The sequence below is a fragment of the Bos indicus x Bos taurus genome, chromosome 15, assembly GCF_003369695.1.
Source record: "Bos indicus x Bos taurus breed Angus x Brahman F1 hybrid chromosome 15, Bos_hybrid_MaternalHap_v2.0, whole genome shotgun sequence".
NCBI classification, from domain to species: domain Eukaryota; kingdom Metazoa; phylum Chordata; class Mammalia; order Artiodactyla; family Bovidae; genus Bos; species Bos indicus x Bos taurus.
Window position 1 is genome coordinate 33602268 of NC_040090.1, and position 26112 is coordinate 33628379.

At 42.8% G+C, this 26112-nt stretch overlaps 2 protein-coding genes across 3 annotated transcripts; one reads left to right on the top strand and one right to left on the bottom strand.

Moving 5' to 3' along the window:
• The first annotated feature begins 1417 nt into the window (after positions 1–1417).
• Positions 1418–4436, top strand: LOC113904742 (olfactory receptor 52I2-like). The gene has a single exon (XM_027561834.1). The coding sequence runs from the start codon at positions 2741–2743 to the stop codon at positions 3710–3712; it is 972 nt and encodes a 323-aa protein (XP_027417635.1). The 5' UTR covers positions 1418–2740; the 3' UTR covers positions 3713–4436.
• A 3758-nt stretch (positions 4437–8194) lies between these two features.
• TRIM68 (tripartite motif containing 68) lies at positions 8195–22305 on the bottom strand. Of its 2 annotated transcripts, XM_027563077.1 has the most exons (7): positions 22223–22296; positions 18751–19232; positions 16457–16552; positions 11859–12119; positions 11388–11410; positions 10707–10807; positions 8195–10505 (listed from the first exon to the last, which is right to left on the bottom strand). In XM_027563077.1, exons 2-7 carry the CDS (start codon positions 19174–19176, stop codon positions 9955–9957), a joined length of 1458 nt encoding a protein of 485 aa, XP_027418878.1. In that variant the 5' UTR covers positions 19177–19232; positions 22223–22296; the 3' UTR covers positions 8195–9954. The 2 variants fall into 2 exon arrangements, with proteins under 2 accessions (XP_027418878.1, XP_027418879.1); XM_027563078.1 differs by lacking the exon at positions 18751–19232 and having other exon boundaries at positions 22223–22305.
• Positions 22306–26112: the final 3807 nt, after the last annotated feature.

A 26112-nucleotide genomic window follows, 5' to 3' on the forward strand; every position in this document is an offset into this window, starting at 1 on the left:
AAGAGGTCAGCATAGGTGATTCCATAAGTTCTTAAGTTACCTAATTTAGTTCTGGCAGGGGTTGGGGGAGGTGGTAGAGAAGAAATGACTTTCCAAAGGAGGTATCTTATGAGCTGACTTTTGAAGAATGAATAGAAATTAATAAGGCAATGAATACTAAGAACGATGGAAGGTAGAGCAGGAAAATTTTGTCATATGTCAGTTCCTTAAACCTGTGGCCCACTGAGTTGAGAATAATATCAGGCTCTTTTAACACCAGAGCTGGGAACATGTTCAATTCTTTAAATAGGAATAAAAAATTCTCACATATCCTTCAATTTTATTATTGAATTAAGTGATTGTCTAAGTTCTTCTTTAGTGATTGGCTCTCCAGCTCTTCATGTGAATGTAGGGTTGAAGGCAGAGGCAGGTTGTGGGCTGGAAATGTTTTAGAAAAACTTGGCCATAACATGAAGAACAGTGCACCTCAAGAACCAGGAAGCAACTGTATATCTTGATCTGGATAGTAGCCATGGGGGTATGTTCATGTCCTCACAGATAAAATTTTATCAACTGTCCATTTTATAGTATGTATATTTTAATAAAAAATTAACCTCAAAATATGAGACCAAGCAGTAACATTAAATGTTTTGGATAGGTTAAGTAAAATTTAAGACTGAACGCGCTGGATTGAAACAGTGAAAAGTGTTGATGGACTGAAAACTTTCCATCAACATGTCACTGATAGAGATAATTGTTGATCTTAGCAAAAAATTTTTCAGTAGCAATAGACTGAAGAGTAAAATAATAAGAAAAAAAGACCAACCAAACCAAATGTCATTGGAAAGGACTAACAAGATATGTAAATGTCTAGCAGTGCTAATCAAGAAGAAAAAGTAGTGAGGGAAATGAAGCCTCAAGGGAATGAAAGGTAGGGACTGCTACAAGTTGGAGAGATGGGCAGGCACCAGCTGAGACTGCCCTCAGAAGAAAGGTGGGTTTATACAGAGCAGGGATGCAGAGGGAAAGACCTGGGATCAGAGGTGGGTGGGGGGAGGAGGCAGTCTGGTTCCTCAACCTCTTTTTTGATTCTTTAAGGAATAATGCTTAACCTTGAGTCTGTGGCATCCAGAAAACACACAGCAATCTTAAAGATGTCCTGAATAAATCTTTTTCACTCTGTACCCTTCTCCTTTCATGATCTATCACTGAAGATGTCTCACCCAGCGGCTAGACACAGCAAGGTTCTCTGACACAGTTTGGCCACCTGATATGAAGAACTGACTCATTGGAAAAGACCTTGATGCTGGGAAAGATTGAGGGCACAAGGAGAAGGGGCAACAGAGGATGAGGTGGTTGGATAGCATTAACTCAATTGACAGGAGTTTGAGGAAACTCCTGGAGATAGTGAAGGACAGGGAAGCCAGGCAAGCTGTAGTCCATGGGGTCACTAAGAGTCAGACATGACTTAGCAACTGAACAATAACTACTTTATTCAGTCTGTTCCATTATAAGGCATTTCTTATATTTAGGGTTTTGTCTGTTTCAATGAAGACCACAGTTTGCAATCATATTCTAGAAATTTGACTTTTTAAAAACGTTTGAGGTCTCTTGTCAAGGCTGCTGTTGGCAGTTAGGTGTGGGGTCAATCAGTGGTAGGCTCTCCAGGGGGCTACCGGAAGGGGCAAATGCATGTCATTGGTTAGCATTGAGAACCAGGTAAATGTTGGTCTAACATTTGATTAACATGCTTGCTTAACAGGAGAAAATGCTACAGCAGCTGATGGGATTCTGAGGCCAGTACTGTCAATTTGATTGATCCAATTTTTCAGGAAGAATCCAAGCCTAATGAGAAACAATCTGAAAGAATCAAGTAAAGAGTGTCCAAGGATATGGGAAAGTCTTAGCCTGAAAGCCTCTTCCTGAGGGGACGGACAGGATGTTATAATTAACAGCAGTCTGGTCTTAAGACTTGGCAAATAAGCAGTCTTTATTTAGGGTTGCCTGGACACCTGGGATAGAGTTCTTGGGCTTTATTGAGTATTGTAAAGTCAACATAGTCACACAATATCCATGTGTTTACCCACTAGCCTGAGGCCTTGAAAGATCCAGTATCAGGGCAGTGAGCATTTGAGGAAGGAAAAGATGCAGTTTGCGGTGTTCAACCTCAAGAAGTTCATTGTTTAATTCAACAATGATTAAATATTAGGAACTTATCATACAGAAATAAAAGAAAAACTCTTTCCTCTGATTTCTCATTCATTCAACTGTTAGCTATGATGAGTACACATATCTTTTCTTAATGGATCTGGGCAACAAAACTCTGGGTCACATACTTGGTACAAGTTATAAGGCCATGACCAAGACACACATAATTGAATAAAGTCCCAGGCAAAGTACTGGAATGGTCAATTTAGATCCCTCAGAGGTCAGCATAGGAGATTCCATGAGTTCTTAAGTTACCTAATTCAGTTCTGGCAGGGTCTGGGGGAGGTGGTAGAGAAGAAAAGACTTTCCAAAGGAGGTAGCTTATGAGCTGACTTTTGAAGAATGAATAGAAATTAGTAAGGCAATGAATACTGAGAATGATGGAAAGTAGAGCAGGAAAAGTTTGTCACACGTCAGTTCCTTAAATCTGTGGCCCACTGAGTTGAGAATAACATCAGGCCCTTTTAACACCAGAGCTGGGAACACATCTTACAGGATTGTATCCTTTTCTTACCTAATTTTATACATTAAGAGGAAAGCAGTCTCATCTGTGATGCTGGGGTCATCCAACAACTATACAACGGAAGTCCCTGCCACCTTCATCCTCGTGGGTATCCCAGGTTTGCAGTCTTCACATCTTTGGCTGGCTGTCTCACTGAGCATCATGTACACCACAGCCCTGTTAGGAAACACCCTCATAGTGACTATCATCTGGATGGATTCCACTCTACAGGAGCCCATGTACTACTTCCTGTGTGTTCTGGCTGCCATGGACATGGTTATGGCCTCCTCAGTGGTGCCCAAGATGGTGAGCATCTTCTCCTCAGGAGACAACTCCATCAGCTTTAATGCTTGTTTCACTCAGATGTATTTTGTCCATGCAGCCACAGCTGTGGAGTCGGGGCTGCTGCTGGCCATGGCTTTTGACCGCTATGTGGCCATCTGTAAGCCCCTACACTATAAAAGAATTCTCACACCTCGAGTGATGCTGGAAATGACTGTGACCATCACCATCAGAGCTATTATATCAATGACTCCACTGAGCTGGATGGTGAGTCATCTGCCCTTCTGTGGCTCCAACGTGGTTCTCCATTCCTACTGTGAGCACATAGCTGTGGCCAAGTTGGCTTGTGCTGACCCCAGGCCCAGTAGTCTTTATAGCCTGATTGTTTCCTCCATTATTGTGGGTTCTGATGTGGTGTTTATTGCTGCCTCCTATATCCTGATTCTCCAGGCAGTTTTTGATCTCTCAAAGAATGCTCAGTTGAAAGCATTAAGCACATGTGGTTCCCATGTGGGGGTTATGGCTCTGTACTACCTGCCTGGGATGGCATCAGTCTATGTGGCCTGGCTAAGGGAGGACATAGTACCTTTGAGCACCCAAGTGCTGTTAGCTGACTTGTATCTGATTATCCCATCAACCTTGAATCCCATCATCTATGGCTTGAGGACCAAGCAAATACGGAATCAAACACGGAGCTTGCTGATTCACTGCCTCTTTAACCACTCCAACTTGGGTTCATGAACACTTTGTCTGTTGAGCCCTTGAAGATTTCAGCCAACTTCAAAGATGTCTTAGAGTTCTGTGGATCTCGTTTGGTTCACCTGGCAGCATAGAAATTCCAAGATGAAACTGTGGAGAGTATTTTTGCCTACGTTTTCAATTTCTACCACGGATGTAAATGACATAATTTTCTGACAATGCTTTTTATGGTTTCAGTCACCTAGTAACTGAATCAGAGATAAGTTTGGTAGAGTATATAGAACTGGGATTTTTATTTGCTTAGATTCTGACCAACATTTTCAACTTAGTATCTGATTGAACCCTCTGTAGAAGAAACCAACTGTTGGGTCTCCCATACCTGACTGGTTTCCTCACAATTGTTCATCTTGTGTGATTATATGGAAGCAACTGTTAATACATAGGCCATTAACCTCTGGCCATTGATGAATCCACTCAACATGGGTCACATGCTCACACCTGGACCAGAGTTCATTTCTAGTGAAAATGGACTTGATTTTATCTGAGTGGATATAAATATGGAATCACTGATGGTGGCCATTTTCTAACATGAACTTGGAAGGAGAAATCTGTTCCACAGCAAGAGAAGCAGATGAGCAAAATGAGATGAGGAAACTGAGTCTTTGGTTACCTGGTTAAAATTAACTTGGACCACCCAGGTACATATCTCTTATTAAGTTCTATAAGATATGTCTCTATAGCCTTTTAATATATCCACTATGTAAATTTCCCTGTAGCTCAAACAGTAAAGAATCTGCCTGCGAGGCAGGAGACCAGGGTTTGATCCCTGGATTGGGAAGTTCCTCTGGAGAAGGAAATGGCAATCCACTCCAGTATTCTTGCCTGGAAAATTCCATGGACAGAGAAGCCTGGTGGGCTACAGTCCATGGGGTCACAAAGAATTGGACACGACTGAGTGACTAACACACATTGTTAAAGCTGGTTGGGATATTTTTATTAGGTTGGTACAAAAACAACTGCGATTTTGCACTGTGAATTTTAAGTCATTATAGCTAGACTAAAATACATCTTTATTAATTAAAATAAGAACCATTATAATCAACACATTTTTACCAAAGAGAAATAAGTTTGTTTATTCCTGTAGTGTAAAAATTTGTGCTTCAAGATTTGATGAACTCTTTAAAGCATCTTCTGCCTCCTGCTGGTTATAGAATTGTCTTTCCTGCAAAAAGTTGTCAAGAAGCTTGAAGAAGTGGTAGTCAGTTGGAGAAAGGTCAAGCGAATAAGGCAGATGAGGCAAAACTTCACAGGCCAGTTTGTTCAACTTTTGTAGCATGGTTGAGTGACATGTGGTTGTGCATTGTTGTGGAGTAGAATCGGGTCCTTCCTATTGACTGATGTTGGCTGCAGGTGCTGCAGTTTTCAGCACATCTCATCAATTTGCTGAGCATACTTTTCAGATGTAATGGTGTTGCCAGGATTCAGAAAGCTGTAGTGGATCAGACTGGCAATAGACCACCAAACAGTGACCATGACCTTTTTGTGGTGCAAGTTTGGCTTTGGGAAGTGCTTTGAAGCTTCTTCTCGGTCCGACCACTGAGCTGGTCTTCACTGGTTGTCTATGAAACCCACTTTTCATCACATGTCACAATCTGATCTAGAAATGGTTTGTTGTTGTGTAGAATAAGAGAAGACGACACTTCAAAATGATGATTTTTTTGATTCGCAGTCAGCTCATGAGGCACCCACTTATCGAGCTTTTTCACCTTTACAATTTGCTTCAAATGCAAATGACCATAGAATGGTCAATGCTGAGTTCTTTGGCAACTTCCTGTGTAGTTCTAAGAGGATCAGCTTCAACGATTGGTTGCTGTCAACCTTTTTTTAATTGGAGGTTAATTACTTTACAATATGCTGTCAACTTTTGATGTCTGGCCTCTATGCTCATCATCTTCAAGGCGCTCATCTCCTTTGCAAAACTTGAATCACCACTTCACTGTACATTTGTTAGCAGTTGGGTCAAATGCATTGTTGATGTTGTGGGTTATCTCTGCTGCTCATTTGAACTTGAATAAAAAAGTCCCTTGAATTTACTTTTTGTCTAACATTAGTTATATTGTCTAAAATAAATATAAGCAGCAAGTAATAACTAGCAAAAAATCATAAAGCGATACATGTACATTGCAATGATGTATAAAATAACCACACTTAAGAATGTATCTCAATATCAAATGGTAAATTTCAACAATGCAAAACCCCAATTATTTTTGTACCAACCTAATAGTTATCACCAGCTTTTTGTTTCTAAGCAACAGAGGCTAAGGCAATGTGAGTTTGTTTTTATTTTCCCCTTTCAGAAAATCTTAAACTGAGTAAGTCCGTATATGTTAAAAGAAAGATATTTCATATGTAAGAGATATATATTTGATTTGGTACATATGAAAATCATAATAAAATATAATTTCCTAATAAGTGTTGATGGCAAGTTATTGTGTCTGAGTCTTTACCTCCTTTCTATTAATGGGGAAATAATGCTAATTCATAGAGGGTATTGAAGACTAAATTAAAAATGAGTGGAAACCACATAAAACAACACTTGAAATATTGTATATACTTTAAACATATACGCAATAAGTTTTTAATTTCATACTTTGAAAGGGTAGTCCTAGGCACCATTTAAATGTATCTCTGTGTAGATCAGCATTTATGTCAAAACTGTTCCAAAGTGAAGTGATGCTTAACATCTTAGCAGCTATACCTTTTTCTAATATTATGTACTTGCTTAGAATGTATTTTATTTCTGAAAATCAAAGAAGTAGGAATCCACCTGTAAAACTCAGATCAACCCCTCGCAACCCCATAACATAAAACGATCAAGACGGTGTGATGGTTAAGCGTGTTTGGTAAGATTTCCATCTTGACAAGTCTCACTACTCTCTCTCCACAAGCTACCCAGTGACTTAGTTATGCCTATTAAATCTAAGAATTATTAGATGCACTAAAGAATCTGATGGAAAGTGACAAAAGGATAGTCCAGCCTGCATGCAAAACAGGAATTTTTTTTTCTGGCATTTCCGTAAGAACCCTGCCCTGCCAGCTTTGTGTTTCATCCACATTGGTATTCCCTGAAGCCAGATGAGACGTTCTCAAATATCGAACTTCATACTTCCCAAAGTGGGCTGGGTCCCTGCCATGGCTACCCCAAACAGAAAACCCTGTGCTTCTTCCAGTATATTCAGATAGGACCTTTGTCCTAGCAGAGGAACATATGCTCATTTAACTAGAGATTGGAACTCTCAGTAGACTCTGTTAGAACTTTAAGAAATTACAGCCAATCTTGCTTGAAAAAAAGGGATATTGGGTTTCCTGTGGAGAGTTGGGAACCCAAGGATTTTCCCTCTGTCCACATTTTGTGGAACCCAAATGCTTTACCCTTTGAATAGCCTTTTCTCTCAAGGGCCAGCCATTGCAACCCTTGGTTTCTATCTTCTCTGGCAGCAAAACAAAAATGGGCAAAGCTCATCCCTGGCTTGTAGTGAATGATCACACCAACATGGAGGAACAACCCTAGGCATTCTAGGAGCAGTGCAGGCACTTTGCCCTCCACATGGCCACCAGCCTCTTCCCCTTCTGGACTACTCAAGTAATTAGCCATCAAATAAGTTTTTAAATGGGATTGCAATTAAATAACATTCAGTCTTTCATGCCCCTATGGGGCAAGAAGAGCTTACTTTTGTTTTGATTCTAGGTATATAGAAGAAAATTCGCTGAACTTAAATATTTACAAAAACATACTCAGTGCCAGAATGGAGCTACAGTGGTGAATTGAACAAATAAGATCCTTATTCTTAGAAGATTATTGTTGGCAACTACCCTAGGGAAAAGGATTGTCAGATACTTAAGACCTTTTATCTTGCCTGGTCTTAAAAATCAGACATTATGATTAACACATAGTATGTTTAACCTTGTAATTCTTCTAACAAGTAATCATGGCACCCAAATTAGCTTATAAATATAAAGACAGAAACAAAACAACAGTCCAAAGAGCACATTACAAATGAACACATTCTATTCCTTATTTCATCCTAAGTTTGACTGACTTCACCCAGCAATTCTTTTTCTAGGAGCCTTCCAAGGTTTGTCTTAAGAAAACCATGGTAAAAAAACAACAGTGTTTCAGTCCCTGGCCTCTCTGAGAAGTTTCCATGGACATAACTGGAAGCACTTCCTACATATCTATTTCTCATGTCTATAACACACTTACCCAGGGAATTCCTCTGCCCGGCCCCTCTGTACACACAAAGACAAAGTCCTTCTCATGAAGATCAGCTCAACCCTTTGCCAGGACCAGGTGTGTGACTTACCAGTTCATTCCCTTCCAGGCAGATGATGGAAAGTTCTCCCACTCTGTGCTAATGCTCAAGGAGCAACTTGAAAGCATGGTGGGTAGAATGAGCTTATTTCTCCATTTTGGCTTGCTTCACCTCCTTTACATGTGAACAACCAATACAATGAAGTCAGAAAGACAATTTATACTATTCTTTATTACAGGAATTATGTTGCTTCTGCATGTATCTAACCCGTGTCTACTTTGCTGCCCAATCCTAAGTCAACAGTCACCACCTTCAAGCTTAAACTACATCAGAGGTTGTGTTACACAGCATCAATGTGACAATATGTGTATCTTGTAGCCCCTGAAATAGGCAAAGCCCACAGTTTTCATACGCTTGCCTCAGTTTGATTCCAGCACAACTGTTCCCACTTCATACCCTGAAGACCTATAATGAATTAATTTCACCACACACAATAGCCCAGATATGGTCTTAATTCACCTTCATTATTATATATAGCTTTTTGTGCCTAGTCCTATTCTTTATCCCCGTGCTTTCCTCCTGCTTTCATTTGTCACAGATTTAGAGAAGATAAAGGCAGAATATTATGTAGTTACTACAACTATGAACATTCCCTTGGTGACATACAAAGATCCAAATTTTTGCCCAAGGAGATTATGGGTGAGCCTTCCTTTCAATGCATTTGTTTTACATTTTTCTTTGTATTATTTCTAGTCTCTACCCTGATGTCACAGTCCCTGTTCTAACCCAAAGACAAACACATACCGATGTTGAATATATTACAGTGGCCTGAATTTCCCAGGCAGGGCATCTTTCTATTGAAGGGCAGGACTGTCAGAAAAGGTGCTAGGAAACTAAGGCAGTGCTGCAAAGATGCTGGGAAAAGGCAAGATGGGAAGGTCACCACAGGCAAAAGCCATGGCTTGCCTTCCTTGTCCCTGAGAAAGGAACAAACGTTCAGGATGGATCTGAGATATTCACAACGACTCTGTGAGGTAGGAGAGGATGCAGTTACTACGCCCATTTTCCCACTGAGGATACTTAAAATCTTTCAAAGACTGGGGTGTTCAGACCTGAATGTAATGAATGATATGCAGCCATGTGACCTGAGAAGTGAGCTCATCAACTTTGTTTCATTTGAGTGTGAGAAATACTTATATTATCTATGTACTCTTCTCTCCACACCTCTGTGAGAAATAACTGGCTGTATTAAGGCCATTTCAGTTTCTTCATCCATGAAGTGAAAATAGAAACAAAGGTTCATAGGTTTCTGATCCTGATATTAGACTGATATCAGATAGTAAACCTGACTGGGACACAGGTTTACTTAGAGTCTGAGATAGCGACTCGCCCAGCTTGTGCTCAGAGAGGGGACAGCCACTGTGGGGGATCTGGGCAGTCAGTGACACATTTCTCCAGTTGGGAGGTCAGAGTGCTGGGGTCAAACATGGGTGCTCAGAGGTGGCAAACCTCAGGTGAAGCATCCTCCCGCTGGTGTTGGCACAGTAACCAGCTCTGGAGATGGACAGGATTCTTCTGGTTATTGGTAAACCTGACCCAGTGGGTTTCCTGAAGGTGAGATCTACTTCATTATCCTCATTGAATTATGGTCCTGACACAGATGTGGACGAGGGATGTGACCTGCAGAAAGGACTGTCTTGATCCTTAGGACCACTGTGATCCTCACCAAAAGGCTTGTTACACTTCCCACAGGGCTGCAATGCTCCTCTGGCCAAGCCTCGGCTTTTTAACAAGTGATTTAGTGGGAGATGTTGGCCCAGGAGTGAGAGACCACTGGGTCAGGCAGTGGAATCCCTGGGTTCCAGGCTCAGCTCAGTTCTCTGGGCAGGATCACCTCACCAGGGGCAGGGTCTTCCCTTCAGACCTCTGTGGGCCAGGTGAAATTCCAAGGCCTCTGGCTAAAACGGTGGCTTAGTCTTCCCCGTCCAGGGAGCAGATGGCCAGGGGAGCGGTGTTGTTGGCTCCGATGCTGTAGCAAGGGCTGAAATAGGGCAGGAGGCGCCCAGGGAAGGGGTAGTGGGGGAAAGTGAAAATGTGGGAGCCATTGTCAGTCACATTGTAGAAGGAGATGTCATGAGCCTCATAATCCAGGAAGACTCCCACCCGGCGGGGAGGGACGGGCAAGGATAGGAGGGGGTACTCATCAGTGCCTGCCCGGTACTCATTGCCCTTCCTCAGCCTGATCACCCAGAATCCATAGTGGGGGGATAAGAAGACCACCTCCTTCCGGTCTACGTTCTCCTTGCACACGCCCAGGCCCCATTCGGACCTGTCTCCCACCTCCACCTCCCAGTAGTGCCGGCCCGAGGAGATGCACTGACTGCCCAGGACAATGTTGTAGCGGTAAAATCTTTCAGGGTTGTCGGGTAGCTTCTGCTTGGTGTCTCCATAGCGCACACATTTCCTGTCCTCAGACACGATGAGGCGAGAGTAGGCAGTGTCTGGATCCAGCCGCACATCCGCTGAGGAAAAAGGTCTTGGTTGGTACCTTGACACAGAGTGAGGGGGCTTGGGTGACATCTCTGTGACAGATACAGCCACAGATTTCCTCCATGACGGGTGAGTGTGAGGGTGAGGACAGATGGGGCATCCAGAGGGCACTGGGAGATTTCATTCCTCGGGGAGGGGATCCACTCCCCACAAGCCTGCCCTGCTCTCATTACCTGCATATGTCTTCAGGATCTCTCTGAGCCCCAGCACACGGCAGTCTGTCTTCAGTTCCAGGGAGACTGGTTCTGGTCTCTGCAGACTCCAGGAGTTGCTCCTGGTAGATGGGAAAGGCCTTGGGGTTAGCAATCCTGTCTCTGCCAAAGGGTGGGGCCTTCCCTTAGTACAGGGGAGGGGGCTTGGCTAGGGATGGAGTCAGTGAGCTGCCTCTCCTCACAACACCAGGCAGAACAGGGAGGTGATGATTGTTTGACTGGGCCGAACAGTCTATGGCACAGAGAGATAATCACATTCCTGGGCCGTGGGAAGGATTAGGTATGACTCTGACATTGGGAGAGGCAGAGGTGCACAGCAGAGGAGAAGGGCTGGTATGCAGACTCAGAGGATGAACGCTCACGCAGACACCTGTAGGCACTCCCTCTCCTTGGGCCACCTGCTTAGGCCACCACACATTTTATAGCTCTCACCGAAATTCTTATTGGTAGTGGTTGAAATGAATTTGACCAAGTAATAATACAAATTAAAAAAAGAAAGATGTTCAAAACTTCTTTATCCAATACAACAGAATAGGGAGAAGGTTACAGACCAGCACCCACTTTTCTGTAGGTACTTGGTCTACGTTCCCTCCCCATTTCTAGCTCTGTCCAGGCCCCACTATCCCAAAGATGGAAACATACCTGTTCAAGACTTCCTGAATACCCTGGAAGGAGAAAAAGAAAGGCAGCACATGAGTATGCCCTATTCCTCAAAGGGACCAGACAGACACAGAGGTCTCTCTATGGAGAGGGAGGTAGAGAGCTGGAGAGGAGGCATGCAGGAGTAGAGGGGAGGAGCCTACAGGAGTGGGCAGGGCAGCCCTAGCCCTCTTGCCAGATTGGCCAACCTCGGGCTCCATCTCAACTCTCTGACCAGAGGGGAGGAACAGGTATGAGGCAAGAGCTGCCTAAACGATGCCCATCTAGGAGGCTGTGAGGCCATTCACCAGATCAGGGTATGGGAACAACTGGTATTGATGGTGGGTAACAAGATCCGTGCTGGCTGGCCAAGTGCTGACAGACCCTATACTGAAGACTAGGCAATCCCCTCTCTCAGAATGCCAGGCTACCTTCAGGTCTGGCTCAGACTTCCCAGGAAAACCTGCTCCTCACCTGCAGCATCCAGCGGACAGGCCTCTGAGACCTCTCTTCCAGCTCTGCGATCATCCTCCATAGAACCCGGCTCTGCTGGATGAGTGCCTCATGATTCAACTCCAGTTTCTGCATGGTCTCCCTTTCCTCCTGCTGCAGGCTGGCCAGAGCTGCAGCAGCCTCCACCTCCAGCAGCCGACCTGGTGGCTGTTTTTTCTTTAGTAATCGCCGATATTTCTCAAACTCCCATATGATGCTCTGCTTTCGGGTTTCCACCTGTATCTGCACAGCCAGGATTCGAAATCAGCACAAAAAACCCAAAAGTTAGTAGAAGGAAAGGTCATAAAGGTCAGAGCAGAAATAAATGAAAAAGAAATGAAGGAGACAGTAGCAAAGATCAATAAAACTAAAAGCTGGTTCTTTGAGAAGATAAACAAAATCTGACAAGCCATTAGCCAGACATCAAGAAAAAAAAGGAGAAGACTGAAACCAATAAAATTAGAAATGAAAAAGGGGAAGTTACAACAGACACCACCAAAATACAAAAATCATAAGAGATTACTACAAGCAACTATATGCCAATAAAAAGGATAACCTGGAGGAAATGGACAAATTCTTAGAAAAGTATAACCTTCCAAAACTGAACCAGGAAGAAATAGAAAATATGAACAGATGAACCACAAGCACAGAAATCAAAAGTGTAATAAAAAATCTTCCAACAAACAAAAGCCCAGGGCCAGATGGCTTTACAGGTGAATACTACCAAAAGTTTATAAAACAGCTAACACCTATTCTGCTCAAATTCTTCCAGAAAATTGAAGAGGAATAAAAACTCCCAAACTCATTCTGTGAGGCCACCATCATCCTGATACTAAAACCAGACAAAGATGCCAACAAAAAAAGAAAATTACGGGCCAATGTCACTGATGAACATAGATGCAAAAATCCTCAACAAAATTCTAGCAAACAGAATCCAACAACACATTAGAAAGATCATATTTATGATCAAGTGGGCTTTATCCCAGGGATGCAAATCAATCAATATGATACACCATATTAACAAACTGAAAGATAAAAACCATATGATCTCAATAGATGCAGAGAATGCTTTTGATAAAATTCAACACCCATTTATAATAAAAACTCTCCAGAAAGTAGGCATAGTAGGAACATACCTGAACATAATAAAGGTCATAGATGATAGATCAGATCAGATCAGATCAGTCGCTCAGTCGTGTCCGACTCTTTGCGACCCCATGATTCGCAGCACGCCAGGCCTCCCTGTCCATCACCAACTCCCGGAGTTCACTCAGACTCACGTCCATCGAGTCAGTGATGCCATCCAGCCATCTCATCCTCTGTCGTCCCCTTCTCCTCCTGTCCCCAATCCCTCCCAGCATTAGAGTCTTTCCCAATGAGTCAACTCTTCGCATGAGGTGGCCAAAGTACTGGAGTTTCAGCTTTAGCATCATTCCTTCCAAAGAAATCCCAGGGCTGATCTCCTTTAGAATGGACTGGTTGGATCTCCTTGCAGTCCAAGGGACTCTCAAGAGTCTTCTCCAACACCACAGTTGAAAAGCATCAATAGCAAACATTATTGTTAATGGTGAAAATCTGAAAGCATTTCACCTAACATCAGGAACAAGACAAGGGTGGCCACTCTTGTCACTATTATTCAACATAGTTTTGGAAGTTCTAGCCACAATAATCAGAGAAGTAAAAGAAATTAAAGGAATCCAGATTGGAAAAGAAGAAGTAAAACTGTTTGCAGATGACATGATACTACATCTAGAAAACCCTAAAGATGCCACAAGAAAATTACTAGTGCTAATCAATGAATATAGTAAAGTTGCAAGATATAAAATTAATAGATAGAAATCTCTTGCATTCTTATACACTAACAATGAAAACTCAGAAAGATAAATTAAGGACACATTCCCATTCACCATTGCAACAAAAAGAATAAAATACCTAGGAATAAACCTACCTAAAGAGACAAAAGACCTGTATGCAGAAAACTGTAAGACACTGATGAAAAGAAATCAAAGATGACACAGACAGATGGAGAGATATATCATGCTCTCGGACTGGCAGGATCTTGTGAAAATGATTATACTACCCAAAACAATCTACATATTCAACGCAATCTCTATCAAACTACCAATGATATTTTTCACAGAACTAGAACAAACATTTTCATAATTTGTATGGAAACATAAAAGACCACAAATAGCCAAAGCAATCTTGAGAAAGAAGAATGGAGTTAGAGGAATCAACCTTCCTGACTTCAGATTATACTATAAAGTTATAGTCATCAAGACAGTACAGTACTGGCACAAAAACAGAAATACAGACCCACACACCCATGGGCACCTTATGTTTGACAAAGGAGGCAAAAATATACAATGGAGAAAAGATAGTCTCTTCAAGTAAGTGGTGCTGGGAAAATTAGGCAGCTATGTGTAACAGAATGAAATTAGAATACTTTCTAACACCATACACAAAGATAAACTCAAAATGGATTAAAAGACCTTAATGTAAGACATAAACTATAAAACTCTTATAGGAAAACATAGGTAGAACACACTCTGACATAAATCACAGCAAGATCCTCAAAGACCCGCTTTCTAGAATAATGGAAATAAAAACAAAAATAAACAAATAGAATCTAATTAAACTTAAAAGCTTTTGCACAGCAAAGGAAACTATAAACAAGGCGAAAAGACAGCCCTTGGTATGGGAGAAAATAACAGCAAATGAAACAACTGACAAAGGATTAATCTCCAAAATATACAAGCAGCTCATGCAGCTGTATACCAGAAAAACAACCCAATCAAAAAGTGGGCAGAAGACCTAAACAGACATTTCACCAAAGAAGACACACAGATGGCTAATAAACACATGAAAAGATGCTCAACATTGCTGATTATTAGAGAAATACAATCAAAACAACAATGAGGTATCACCTCACATCTGTCAGAATGGTCATCATCAAAAAATCTACAAACAATAAATGCTGGAGAGGATCTGGAGAAAAGGGAAACTCGCTTGCACTGTTAGTTGGAATGATATAGCCACTATAGAGAAGTATGGAGATTCCTTAAAAAACTACGAATAAAACCACCAAATGACCCAACAATCCCACTACTCAGCATATACTCTTAAGGAAACCATAACTGAAGACACATGTACCCCAATGTTCATTGTAGCACTATTTACAATAGCTAGGATATGGAAGCAACCTAGATGTTCATTGACAGATGAACAAAGAAGTTGTGGTACATATACACAATGGTATATTACTCAGCCATAAAAAGGAACACATTTGAGTCAGTTCTAATGAGGTGAGTGAACCTAGAGCCTATTATACAGAGTGAAGTCAGTCAGAAAGAGAAAAACAAGTATCATATATTAATGCATAGATGTGAATCTAGAAAGATGGTACTGATGAACCTATTTGCAGGGCAGCAACAGAGATGCAGAGACAGAGAAGAGACTGGTGGACACGGTCACAGAAGAAAAGGGTGGGATGAATTGAAAGAGCAGCACTGAAACATATACATACCATTTGTAAAACAAATAGCCAGTGGGAATTTGCTATATGAAGCAGGGAGCTCAATCTGGTGCTCTGTGAGCAGAGGGGAGGGATACGTTGGCAAGTAGGAGAGAGGTTCAAGAGGGAGGGGACATATGTATCCCTATGGGTGATTCATGCTGATGTATGGCACAAACCAATACAATATTGCAAAGTAACTATCCTCTAATTGAAAAAAAAAAAAAAAGAAATCAGCACAGATACTGGTTGTATAAGGGCCACCCAGGATTGAGGACACTGGCATGTACATATACACACACTCTGAAATGTTTTGGTACCAACTGTGTGCCAGGCACTATAAAGGCAAAGATAAAGGATATTTTTCCTACTTTCCTATTCCCACAGCTCCAGGACATGCTCCTTAAGTCCCTATTACTAACTCTTATTAACCCCAGTAGGGCTCAGGATACTATCTTGGCACTCTATGTTCTAGATCGGTTTCCATTTTCAGAATAATATATTCTGTTTTCAGAAGCATTACCCTTAAGCCTCTAAGACAGTATAAAATTACACTGTTAGTTGCTTTTGTTTCTTACTGGTGTCATATCAATTCTTCATGCTGTTTTAGATTGATTCAATGCTACCTCCCGTTGATTGAGATAGTTTGACAGTTACAGGCCTTGAGTTTATTTCCAAGCTGATTTTCCAATATTTTAATTACTTAACTTTTAGTAAATATGCTTTAGCTGAGGAAACAGAAACAGAAACTATGCTCTACTAAGCATTAAACAAGTCACACTTCTGTGAGCTAAAGTACATGTGAGGTATGCACTTTTCCATTCTCACATATGCAGATATAAACCCAGAGGTTCTCCCTATATCACATTCAAGGAACTTCAAAGCAAGTGGCTCCAAGGTTTGCTTAAAGCTGCACACCTGGTACAGAAAGCTGTATGAGGACCCCAGGCTTTCTGACCTCAAACCCCATATTCTGCCTCACAGGGATAAGGAGGGGGCCATGAGGAAGCCAGCTTCAGGACAACACAGGGACCATACAGACTCTTTTCCTCAGGGGGCAACTTGCCTTCCAGTTGGCAGTTCGTTTCCTCTCACCAACTTCCAGCTTCCAGGCCTCTTCCTGCTCTTTCTTCAGATGTTCCAGAGCCTCATGGAGTTTCCACTGAAAGAGATAAAAACCTCATGAGGCCACCTTGGGCAGCCTGCGTGGATTGCCAGGCTTCCAAGCATTGGCAGGTGATGGGAAAACAAGCATTCCTCAGAGGATGGGCCAGAACGGACGCTGGGAGAAAAGGGAAGCCACAGAAGATTCCTGCCCAGATGACAGCCAAGGTCTTTCCATCTGAGAATCATTTAATCTCCCACTTAGTCTCTAAGTTTCTGTAAAGTAGAAGAAAAGATCTGTTTCCAACTTTGCCAGAAAACTACCTTGGACTTTTCCTATGCATGACTCTCCTCATACTCTCCTGTCTTGTTACCCTACAGCCTCCTAAACATTGTTATTCAAAGTGTGGCCCAAGTGTGTCAGCAGCATCAGTATCACCTGGGATCTTGTTAGCAATGCAGGACCTTGGGCTTCACCCTGCTGCTACTGCTGCTAAGTCACTTCAGTCATGTCCGACTCTGTGTGACCCCATAGACGGCCTCCCACCAGGCTCCCCTGTCCCTGGGATTCTCCAGGCAAGAACACTGGAGTGGGTTGCCATTTCCTTCTCCAATGCATGAAGTGAAAAGTGAAAGTGAAGTTGCTCAGTCGTGTCTGACTCTCAGCGACCTCATGGACTGCAGCCTACCAGGCTCCTCCGTCCATGGGATTTTCCAGGCAAGAGTACTGGAGTGGGGTGCCATTGCCTTCTCCGGGGCTTCACCCTAGACCTCCCTGAATTAGAATCTGAATTTTTGCAAGATCCTTGCTTGGTTTATATGGACGTTAAAAGAGTACTATCTTAGATACTAATGCAAGAGATTACTACTGGAAAGCATAAAGTAATCTTATAACAATATCAACCATTTTATTAAAGATTTACCAATAAAACTGAGGCTTAGAGAGTGATCTATTCAAAGTTATTCAGCTGGTAAATGGCTGGGCTGGGATTTAACTTAGCTCTTTAATTCTTGTGTGTAAGGTATATTGCCTCCCTATTCTAACACTTGCAAAACAAAATAAACTTTTAATTTTTCAGAAATTCTCTTTGCAAAGGAAAACAGCTAAATCAGGGATTCATCTAACACTTTTACCTTCTAATCTCAACTTTAAGAATTAAGACCAGTAGAGGATCAATGTATCACAGAATCATTGGGATAATGATTCTGATAAAGATGTCAGCCTGGGTGTTCACTGGAAGGATTGATGCCGAAGCTGAAACTCCAATACTTTGGCCACCTGATGCAAAGAGTTGACTCATTGGAAAAGACCCTGATGCTGGGAGGATTGGGGCCAGGAGGAGAAGGGGACTACAGAGGATGAGATGGCTGGATGGCATCACCAACTCGATGGATTTGAGTTTGAGTGAACTCTGGGAGTTGGTGATGGACAGGGAGGCCTGGCGTGCTGCGATTCATGGGGTAGCAAAGAGTCAGATATGACTGAGTGACTGAACTGAACTGAACTGATGGACATCTAAGGAAAAAGAAGTTAGAAGTCAATAAGGATAGCAAAAAAAAAGGAGCAGTGTGTGTGTGTCAGAGATGGCTTTCCCCACATCCCCCCAATAAATAAAAGGTAAGGAGATGAGAAAGAACACTAGGTAAGGAGAAAGAAGACTTGAGTTCTAGTCTTTGAGCTTCCTTTCACTAACGTAAGCCCAAAGGGACCCTACAACATGAAATCAGACAATCTAACTCAATCCTAAATGACTTTGCCATGGTCCTTACTAGCTCTAAAACCAATGATCATGATCTCAGATTTCCAAGCCTTCATTTCTGTCTATAAAATGAGGAGTTTAAAGTGACTCACCTGATATCAAAAGATTATTTGTGGCATTGCTAGGAGTTTGCAGGTTCTAATAGGTACAATCTTGATGACCTCATCCAAGGCACCCAGAACCCCAGCTAACCCAAACTGGTCTCCCTCAAATTCTCAGTAAGGATAGCAAGTTTGGGTTAGGCATTAAGGCCTGTGGGATCAAGAAAGGGGTGGGGGTAGGTTTGGAAGTGGGAGGGAAGGAAGAAAGGTCATAAAAGCAAGGAGAGGTGCAGCTCACTGGATCAGGCACCCAGGACCTGATGGTGTGAGAAGTCAAAGGAATCAGTTCTCATCTTGTCTCTGGGGCTCCCTCTCAAGTTCTTGATCTAGAGATAGCCAAGCGAGGGGCAGGGGAGAAACTGGATTGGGGATGGGGATTGGCCTCCATCTCCCACCTTATAATCCCAGGCGACATCCTCCATGGGCACGACACTGTGGGCCTGATGTTCAGGGGACCGGCTGCAGGCCTCACACACGATCAGGCCGTCCTCTTTGCAGAACATCTTCAGCTGTTCTCTGTGGGGCTCGCACATGTCAGCCCTCAGCCCCATTCCAGGATGTAGCCCCAGCCGGCGGACTTTTTCCACAACATTGGCCAGCTGCCAATTAGGCCGCAGGTTCCTGGGCTCGATGGGAGCCCGGCACAGGGGACATGAGTAAGCCCAGTTCTGGGATTCTCCTGGGACCTCCCAGAGTCCTAAGAGACAGCTGTGACAGAAGCTGTGGCCACAGTCGATGCTCACAGGCTCCTTCAGGAAGGTCATGCAGATGGGACAGGCCACTTCTTCTACTACAGCTTCCATCAATGTTGCGGGATCCATGGTTCCTGTCACACCCTCCACAGAACATGAACAAAACCAGGCGGAGGCACTGAAGGCTGAGAAGGAAAGAAAGACAAATAAGAGAAAAAGGAGCAGAAGAGCAGCGGGAGCCGTAATAGGAATAGGTAGTGACTGAAAACAACAGCTGCCTCATTTGGATCTTTTATGGTGGTGGTTTAGTCACCAAGTTACGCCTGGCTCTCTGTGACCCCATGGACTGTAGCCTGCCAGGCTCCTCTGCCCATGGGACTTCCCAGCCAAGAATACTGGAGTAAGTAGCTATTCCCTTCACGGACCCTGTTTAATAAGCACTGGCCTTCCCAACTGAATCTGACTGAGTCACATTTCTCACATCACAGAAGGGGCATTTGGGGATTTCTGAGAATTGGGATGTTGAGAATTCTCGTTTCCATTTGCCTCATCATCTCTGACCTCCTCAGGGTTCACTGGCCAGACCATTCTCACTCTACCTCTATCATGCTCTGCAGAGTAACATTATTCCTCTTGAACTTGGGTGAATTCAAGAGAACTTAGCCATGTGGTGTTTTCAGTAGCCAACTAAGGTCAGAAATACCCCCAGCCTCACTCTCCAGGATGTTTCTATGTATATTTACGTCAAGATGCAGAAAAGTTAATATGCCAGAAGCCCATTGCCTATAGGCTCATTTTGTTTTCTTGTGATGCACACTGAAGTGTAAGGAAACCACCAATATTTCCCCACCTCCTGTAAACCTCTGCCCACTTTTCCACTGCTAACATCCACTCAGATGCCAAGACAATCTCCTCAGTGATATGTTAGAAGCAGATATGGATAAATAGCCCTTGGAAGATAAAAACAAAGGTCATCTGATGATAATTAAACCCATTATTGATGATTCACTACTCCAGCAAGAGACCTGAGATTTCTGCCCAGGCTATATATGTATACAAAGGAACAGTGGTAGGCTCTTGGTACAGCTGGCAATATGTATTTGTTCACTGTGCAAGTGTGTATTACCTGCTAGTCTATAAAGGGAAAAGCCCTGATGGTCTTAGTCACCATTGTATCCTGAGGACCTAAACAGTGCCTGCCATGCAGTACTGCTACATATAAATATTTGACCTAGACACAGAAAATAGTTCCTAAACCCCAAATGCTTTTATAACTAGTTAGGGAGTTGAGAGCATACTATACGTTAGTAATAATAGCAAACACTCCTTGAACATACTATATGCCAGGCATTCCTTTCCTTTGAGCTTTTTAAATGAACTGACTCAATGTATTTCACAACCCTAAGTAGAAATCATTACTCTACTCTTATCATATTACAGATGCTTGGTCCTGGGCTCCATCATTCTATCCTGGGCAAAGTATCTAATCTCTCTAGCTTCAAGGACAATAAAAATTCAACAGAACAGAGAAATCACGGTGGTTTAGGATAGTTCAGTAAGGCTTCCTGCAGAAGTGGGGCAATAAGTAGATTTTGAAGGACTGTTACAGGCAATCAGCAGGTCTCGCCTTCTCAATGGCCTCCCTGCCTCTTGCTTTTCCTCCTCCCACTGTCACTACCACACTGTAGGATCAGTGTCCTAAAAGCTTGTCTTACTGTCACTAACCTACCGAACAGCCTATCCTGGTTCCCCAGGCCTCATTCCAACAGGAAGTTCCCTCTTGACGCTGAAACAGCCCTGTCAAGTAAACGGGGAAACTTCCACACTTTCTTGCAGACCCCCCATATCCATTCATTCCATCCCACTTGGATTCCTGCTGTCCTTCCAGCTTGAAATGACCTCCAAATTCCTGCTCTGAATGTCATTTGACATCTATGTGTCTTACTTCCCACAGTACAAGTTTCATGACGATAGAGACATAATCTGTTTACTACCACATTCTCAAGGCCAAAAACAGTGCTCAAATATTTTTGAATACGTGAGAATTAAATGTAAATGTTGAGGTCCACCTGTTAGAAGGCCGTATATGAAAGAAACATCAACATCCTCATCTAAAACGGAGGGGCACCAAGAGATACCAGCTACACAACAGACATTGATATCTATGATTTATAGCTACAGAGGACCAACAAATGAATAAAAATAGCTACTGAAAACTGAGAAGATGGTAGCAGAAGGGAAGTCGGGTAAATACCAAAATGATAAATCAAGAAAATAGGATGGAAGCATCTTATTTAGAGAGCCATCAGTTCAGTTCAGTCGCTCAGTCGTGTCCGACTCTTTGCGACCCCATGAATCGCAGCACGCCAGGCCTCCCTGTCCACCACCAACTCCCGGAGTTCACCCAGACTCACGTCCATCGAGTCAGTGATGCCATCCAGCCATCTCATTCTCTGTCGTCCCCTACTCCTCCTGCCCCCCAATCCCTCCCAGCATCAAAGTCTTTTCCAATGAGTCAACTCTTCGCATGAGATGGCCAAAGTACTGGAGTTTCAGCTTTAGCATCATTCCTTCCAAAGAAATCCCAGGGCTGATCTCCTTCAGAATGGACTGGTTGGATCTCCTTGCAGTCCAAGGGACTCTCAAGAGCCATAGAAAGCTCTAAACATAAAAAAGTTAAGTGATGGCCTCTGCAAGTCTCTGCAAAAAAGGGATTTAGGGCTAGTAGCTATTGCCTTATTATTTTGTTTTTATTATACACAAATTCCTCGGACAAAACTTTAATTATGAAACGTTTAATTGCTTCAACCTTGCGTTTAGCAGAACCGGGCCCTCAAGGAAAGACGTTTGAGAGGAAAGGGGGCGGAGCCTGAAAGAGACTCGAGAGGTGGGGCCAGAGAGGGAGGTGGTGACCTCCGCGATTCGGGAGCAGAGGGGGATGGTAACTTCCGGGGCACAGGATGCCAGGCAGAGCGCCAGGGCACAGGGCGGGTGAGGGCAGAGTAAGGCTGATCGCTTGCAGGACCTCTGAAGAGTCACAACTGTCTACCCACCTCCCTCGTCACCCGGGACTAGCGCTTCGAGGCGGAAACCGAAAATGGAGACGCCCAGTTGGTTCCCATGGTCGAGTCTCCGCAGCGTCCGAAGCGCTTGGCCACGCCAGAGAGGCACTTACCGCTGGCCCGGAGACGAAGACCTCAGCAGCGTCCACCTCTTCGGCCGCCTTTCCCGCAGCGCTCTGAGGCCCCGCCCACAGGGAAGGAGCCAATGAATGGCGTGCAGGACCTGGCGTCGGGATCCGCCTCGCCGGCGGCATCTTTGGGGAATCAGCCAATCACAGATAGGGATCGGGAGAATCCTAGCCAGTCGGAGCAGGGGACAGGGCTGCGCCCACCTCTCGCCCATACGGTGTATTTTGTGTTTTTCTGGCCCCTTCCCCTACTCAGAACGCTTTAAACTGTAGAAGGGCCCAGGAGTCAGTCGAGGACCGGTCGAAGGGGTGAAACTCCAGGATGAGGCCGTTCAGGCTAGGCAGTAGCAGAAGCCCAGTTAGCCCCCGGGTCAAAGAACCCCTTGCGTCTTACGCTTCCGCTCTGGATGACTAGTGGTTCTTCTGGGTGAACGTTGTTCCTTCCAGGTGGTAGCCCTGGACCTAATAATATTCCTTAGCCACTTTTCTACGTTAAACTCAGCACCCTATGAGATCAATCAGGTCTGGTTCTGTGACCCAATTTAGTGCAGGGCTGGGCACTGAAAATGCAATAGACTTTGTAGTTTCCTGCAAGATGAGCGACCTCTCCTGGCTCCAGATGGTGGTTTCTCATTAAAAAAACCCTGGGCTTTCTGGCAAGCTCTTATCCTTCAGTACTTCAGCAGGCAGCCTCTCATCACTATAGCCACAACCCCGCTTTACAATTAGAAACAGATGGTGGGAACTGGCGGAGTGTAAGTGGAATTCCTCTTTCGAAACTTCTATAGAAATTGGAAACAAAACAAAAGAAAACAAAACAAAACAAGGGGTGCTCGACCCTCACAGAAACACATAGACTGCTACTTAAGGTGATGATTTCTTTGTAGTCTCTGCACCTTGTCCTTTACCTGATACTTCAGTATTTACTGGATAAGCAAATAAAGGCACACACTGTTTGCATTGAAAATAACCAGGAAATCCTCCCAGTTGAAGCGTAGTTCAAAATGATTTTCTTGTTGGGACTAATAGACTCTGTGGATTTTCATGCCAAGTCAGGGCTCAGGACGTGGTTTAAATTCTGAAGGGTGAGGCCCAGAAAATTCCTGAAACTAATGAGGCCATGAACAAAAAAAGAAGAAAAGAGGTAGTTGAGGTCTGAGCTGTACTGTACATCTCACTTGAATCTGGAGACATGGCTGCCTAACAGAATAATAAATGGATTAATTGAAATAGGACACTTTCAACATATTTTGAGCACTCACTTTTTATACTTTATGCTGGGTTCTGGAATTATAACCATAGGCCACAGACTCTGTTCAAAAAACTCAAATTGGTTGTAAGCTGGCCTTTAAACATTGCAGGGGCCTACAGTTGACCTGAAGTCTTACCAATAACATAAAGTCAATTAACATATTTTGTATTATATACTATAATCATGATAAAGTAAACTAGAGAAAAAATGTTATTAAGAAAATTATAAGGAGAGAAAATGCAGTTATTTTACTATGCTATATTGATTGACATCATAACTTTACATCTGTTTACAAGATGAACTATCTATCAGTACCTTCATCAGTGGGCTTCCCTGGTGACTCAGTGGTAAAGAATCCACCTGCAATGCAGAAGCCACAGGAGATGAGGGTCCAGATCCTTGGAGGAGAGCATGGCAACCCACTCCAGTATTCTTGCCTGGAGAATCTCATGGACAGAGGAGCCTGGTGGGCTACAGTCCCTAGAGTCACAAAGAGTCAGACACAACTAAAGTGACTTAGCAAGTATGCACCTACATCAATATTGTCTTATATGATATAAAACACTGTAGATGTTAAAGATATTATTAACATTAGACATAAAAATCAAAAGATAACATGAAAAAGAAACTAATATTTATTTACAGTTATAACAATTCATGGATAACAAGCAGCAATATGATTGCTTTTTGGTAGACTGGTGTAATTGATATGATTGCTTCACTGTAGCCTATACACTAATGAATGAATTGTTATAAAATTTTCATAGCATACAGTATTATCAGTCAGTCAGTCAGTCAGTTCAGTCGCTCAGTCGTGTCCGACTCTTTGCGACCCCATGAATCGCAGCACGCCAGGCCTCCCTGTCCATAACCAACTCCCGGAATTCACTCAGACTCACATCCATCAAGTCGGTGATGCCATCCAACCATCTCATCCTCTGTCGTCCCCTTTTCCTCCTGCTCCCAATCCCTCCCAGCATCAGAGTCTTTTCCAATGAATTAACTCTTCGCATGAGGTGGCCAAAGTATTGGAGTTTCAGCTTTAGCATCATTCCTTCCACTGTTAGTGAGAATGTAAATTAGTACAGCTATCATGGAAAACAGTACAGAGGTTCCTCAAAAATTAAAAAAAAAAAAATAGAATTGCTACGTGATCCAGGTATTGAATGGGTCCTTTTTGAGATTGCATCCAAGTACTACATTTTGGACTCTTGTTGACTATGATGGCTACTCCATTTCTTCTAAGGGATTCTTGCCCACAGTAGTAGATATAATAGTCATCTGAGTTCAATTCACCCATTTCAGTCCATTTTAGTTTGCTGATTCCTAAAATGTCAACGTTCACTCTTGCCATTTCCTGTTGACCACTTCCAATTTGCCTTGATTCATGGATCTAACGTTCCTATGCAATATTGCTCTTTACAACATTGGACTTTGCTTCTATCACCAGCCACATCCACAACTGGGTATTGTTTTTGCTTTGGCTCCATCCCTTCATTCTTTCTAGAGTTATGTCTCCACTGATCTCCAGTAGCATATTGGGCCCCTTCTGACCTGGGGAGTTCCTCTTTCAGTATCCTATGATCCAAAAATCCCACTTCTGGGTATATATCTACAGAAAATAAAATCACTACCTCAAAAATATATCTGCACCGCCATGTTCACTGCAGCATTATCTATAAAAGCTAAGACATAGAAACAACATAAGTGTCCATTGACACAAGAATGAATAAAGGAAATGGGCTTTTATTAGTGGAAAGTCCTTGGCCCCATTGTCTACTCTGTACCAATATCACACTTTCATAGTTATTATACCTTTATAATAAGCCCTGATATTTGATATAGCAAGTCTTTCCACATTGTTCCAATATTTTGAGTGTGGTGGCTATTTTCAGCAATTTACATTTTGCTATAAATTTTTAATTAAGCTTGTCAAGTTGTACAAAATGATCTGTTAGGCTACTACTGAGATTACATTGAATGTTTTGAAAAATTGGGGGATATAATTAAATTCTTCAATTAAATTCCATTTAAGTTATTCTTTTGGAGATATACACACATATATAAAATCACTGCTGCTGCTAAGTTGCTTCAGTCATGTCTGACTCTGTGCGACCCATAGATGGCAGCCCACCAGGCTCCCCCGTCCCCGGGATTCTCCAGGCAAGAACAATGGAGTGGGTTGCCATTTCCTTCTCCAGTGCATGAAAATGAAAAGTGAAAGTGAAGTCGCTCAGTTGTGTACGACCCTCAGCGACCCCATAGATTGCAGCCTACCAGGCTCCTCCATCCATGGAATTTTCCAGGCAAAAGTACTGGAGTGGGGTGCCATTGCCTTCTCCGATAAAATCACTAAAATTAGTGATAAAATCACTAATCCACAGATAATGATTGCATGTATTTTTCTAATTCTCATACCATATATTTCTTTTTCTTGTCTTATTTCAAACTATTAATGTAAAGACTTATTTTAAAGCCATGTTCTCTTTTCATGAGGGCTATCTGTGGCCTTGTGTGGCTTTGTCCACCAGTGTTTCCTAACAAAAAACAATGGCATTTCTCATCTGCAAAAGAAGCTTGGATACCTTTGGAAATAAGAGGACATTTTCATACAGGAAAGATT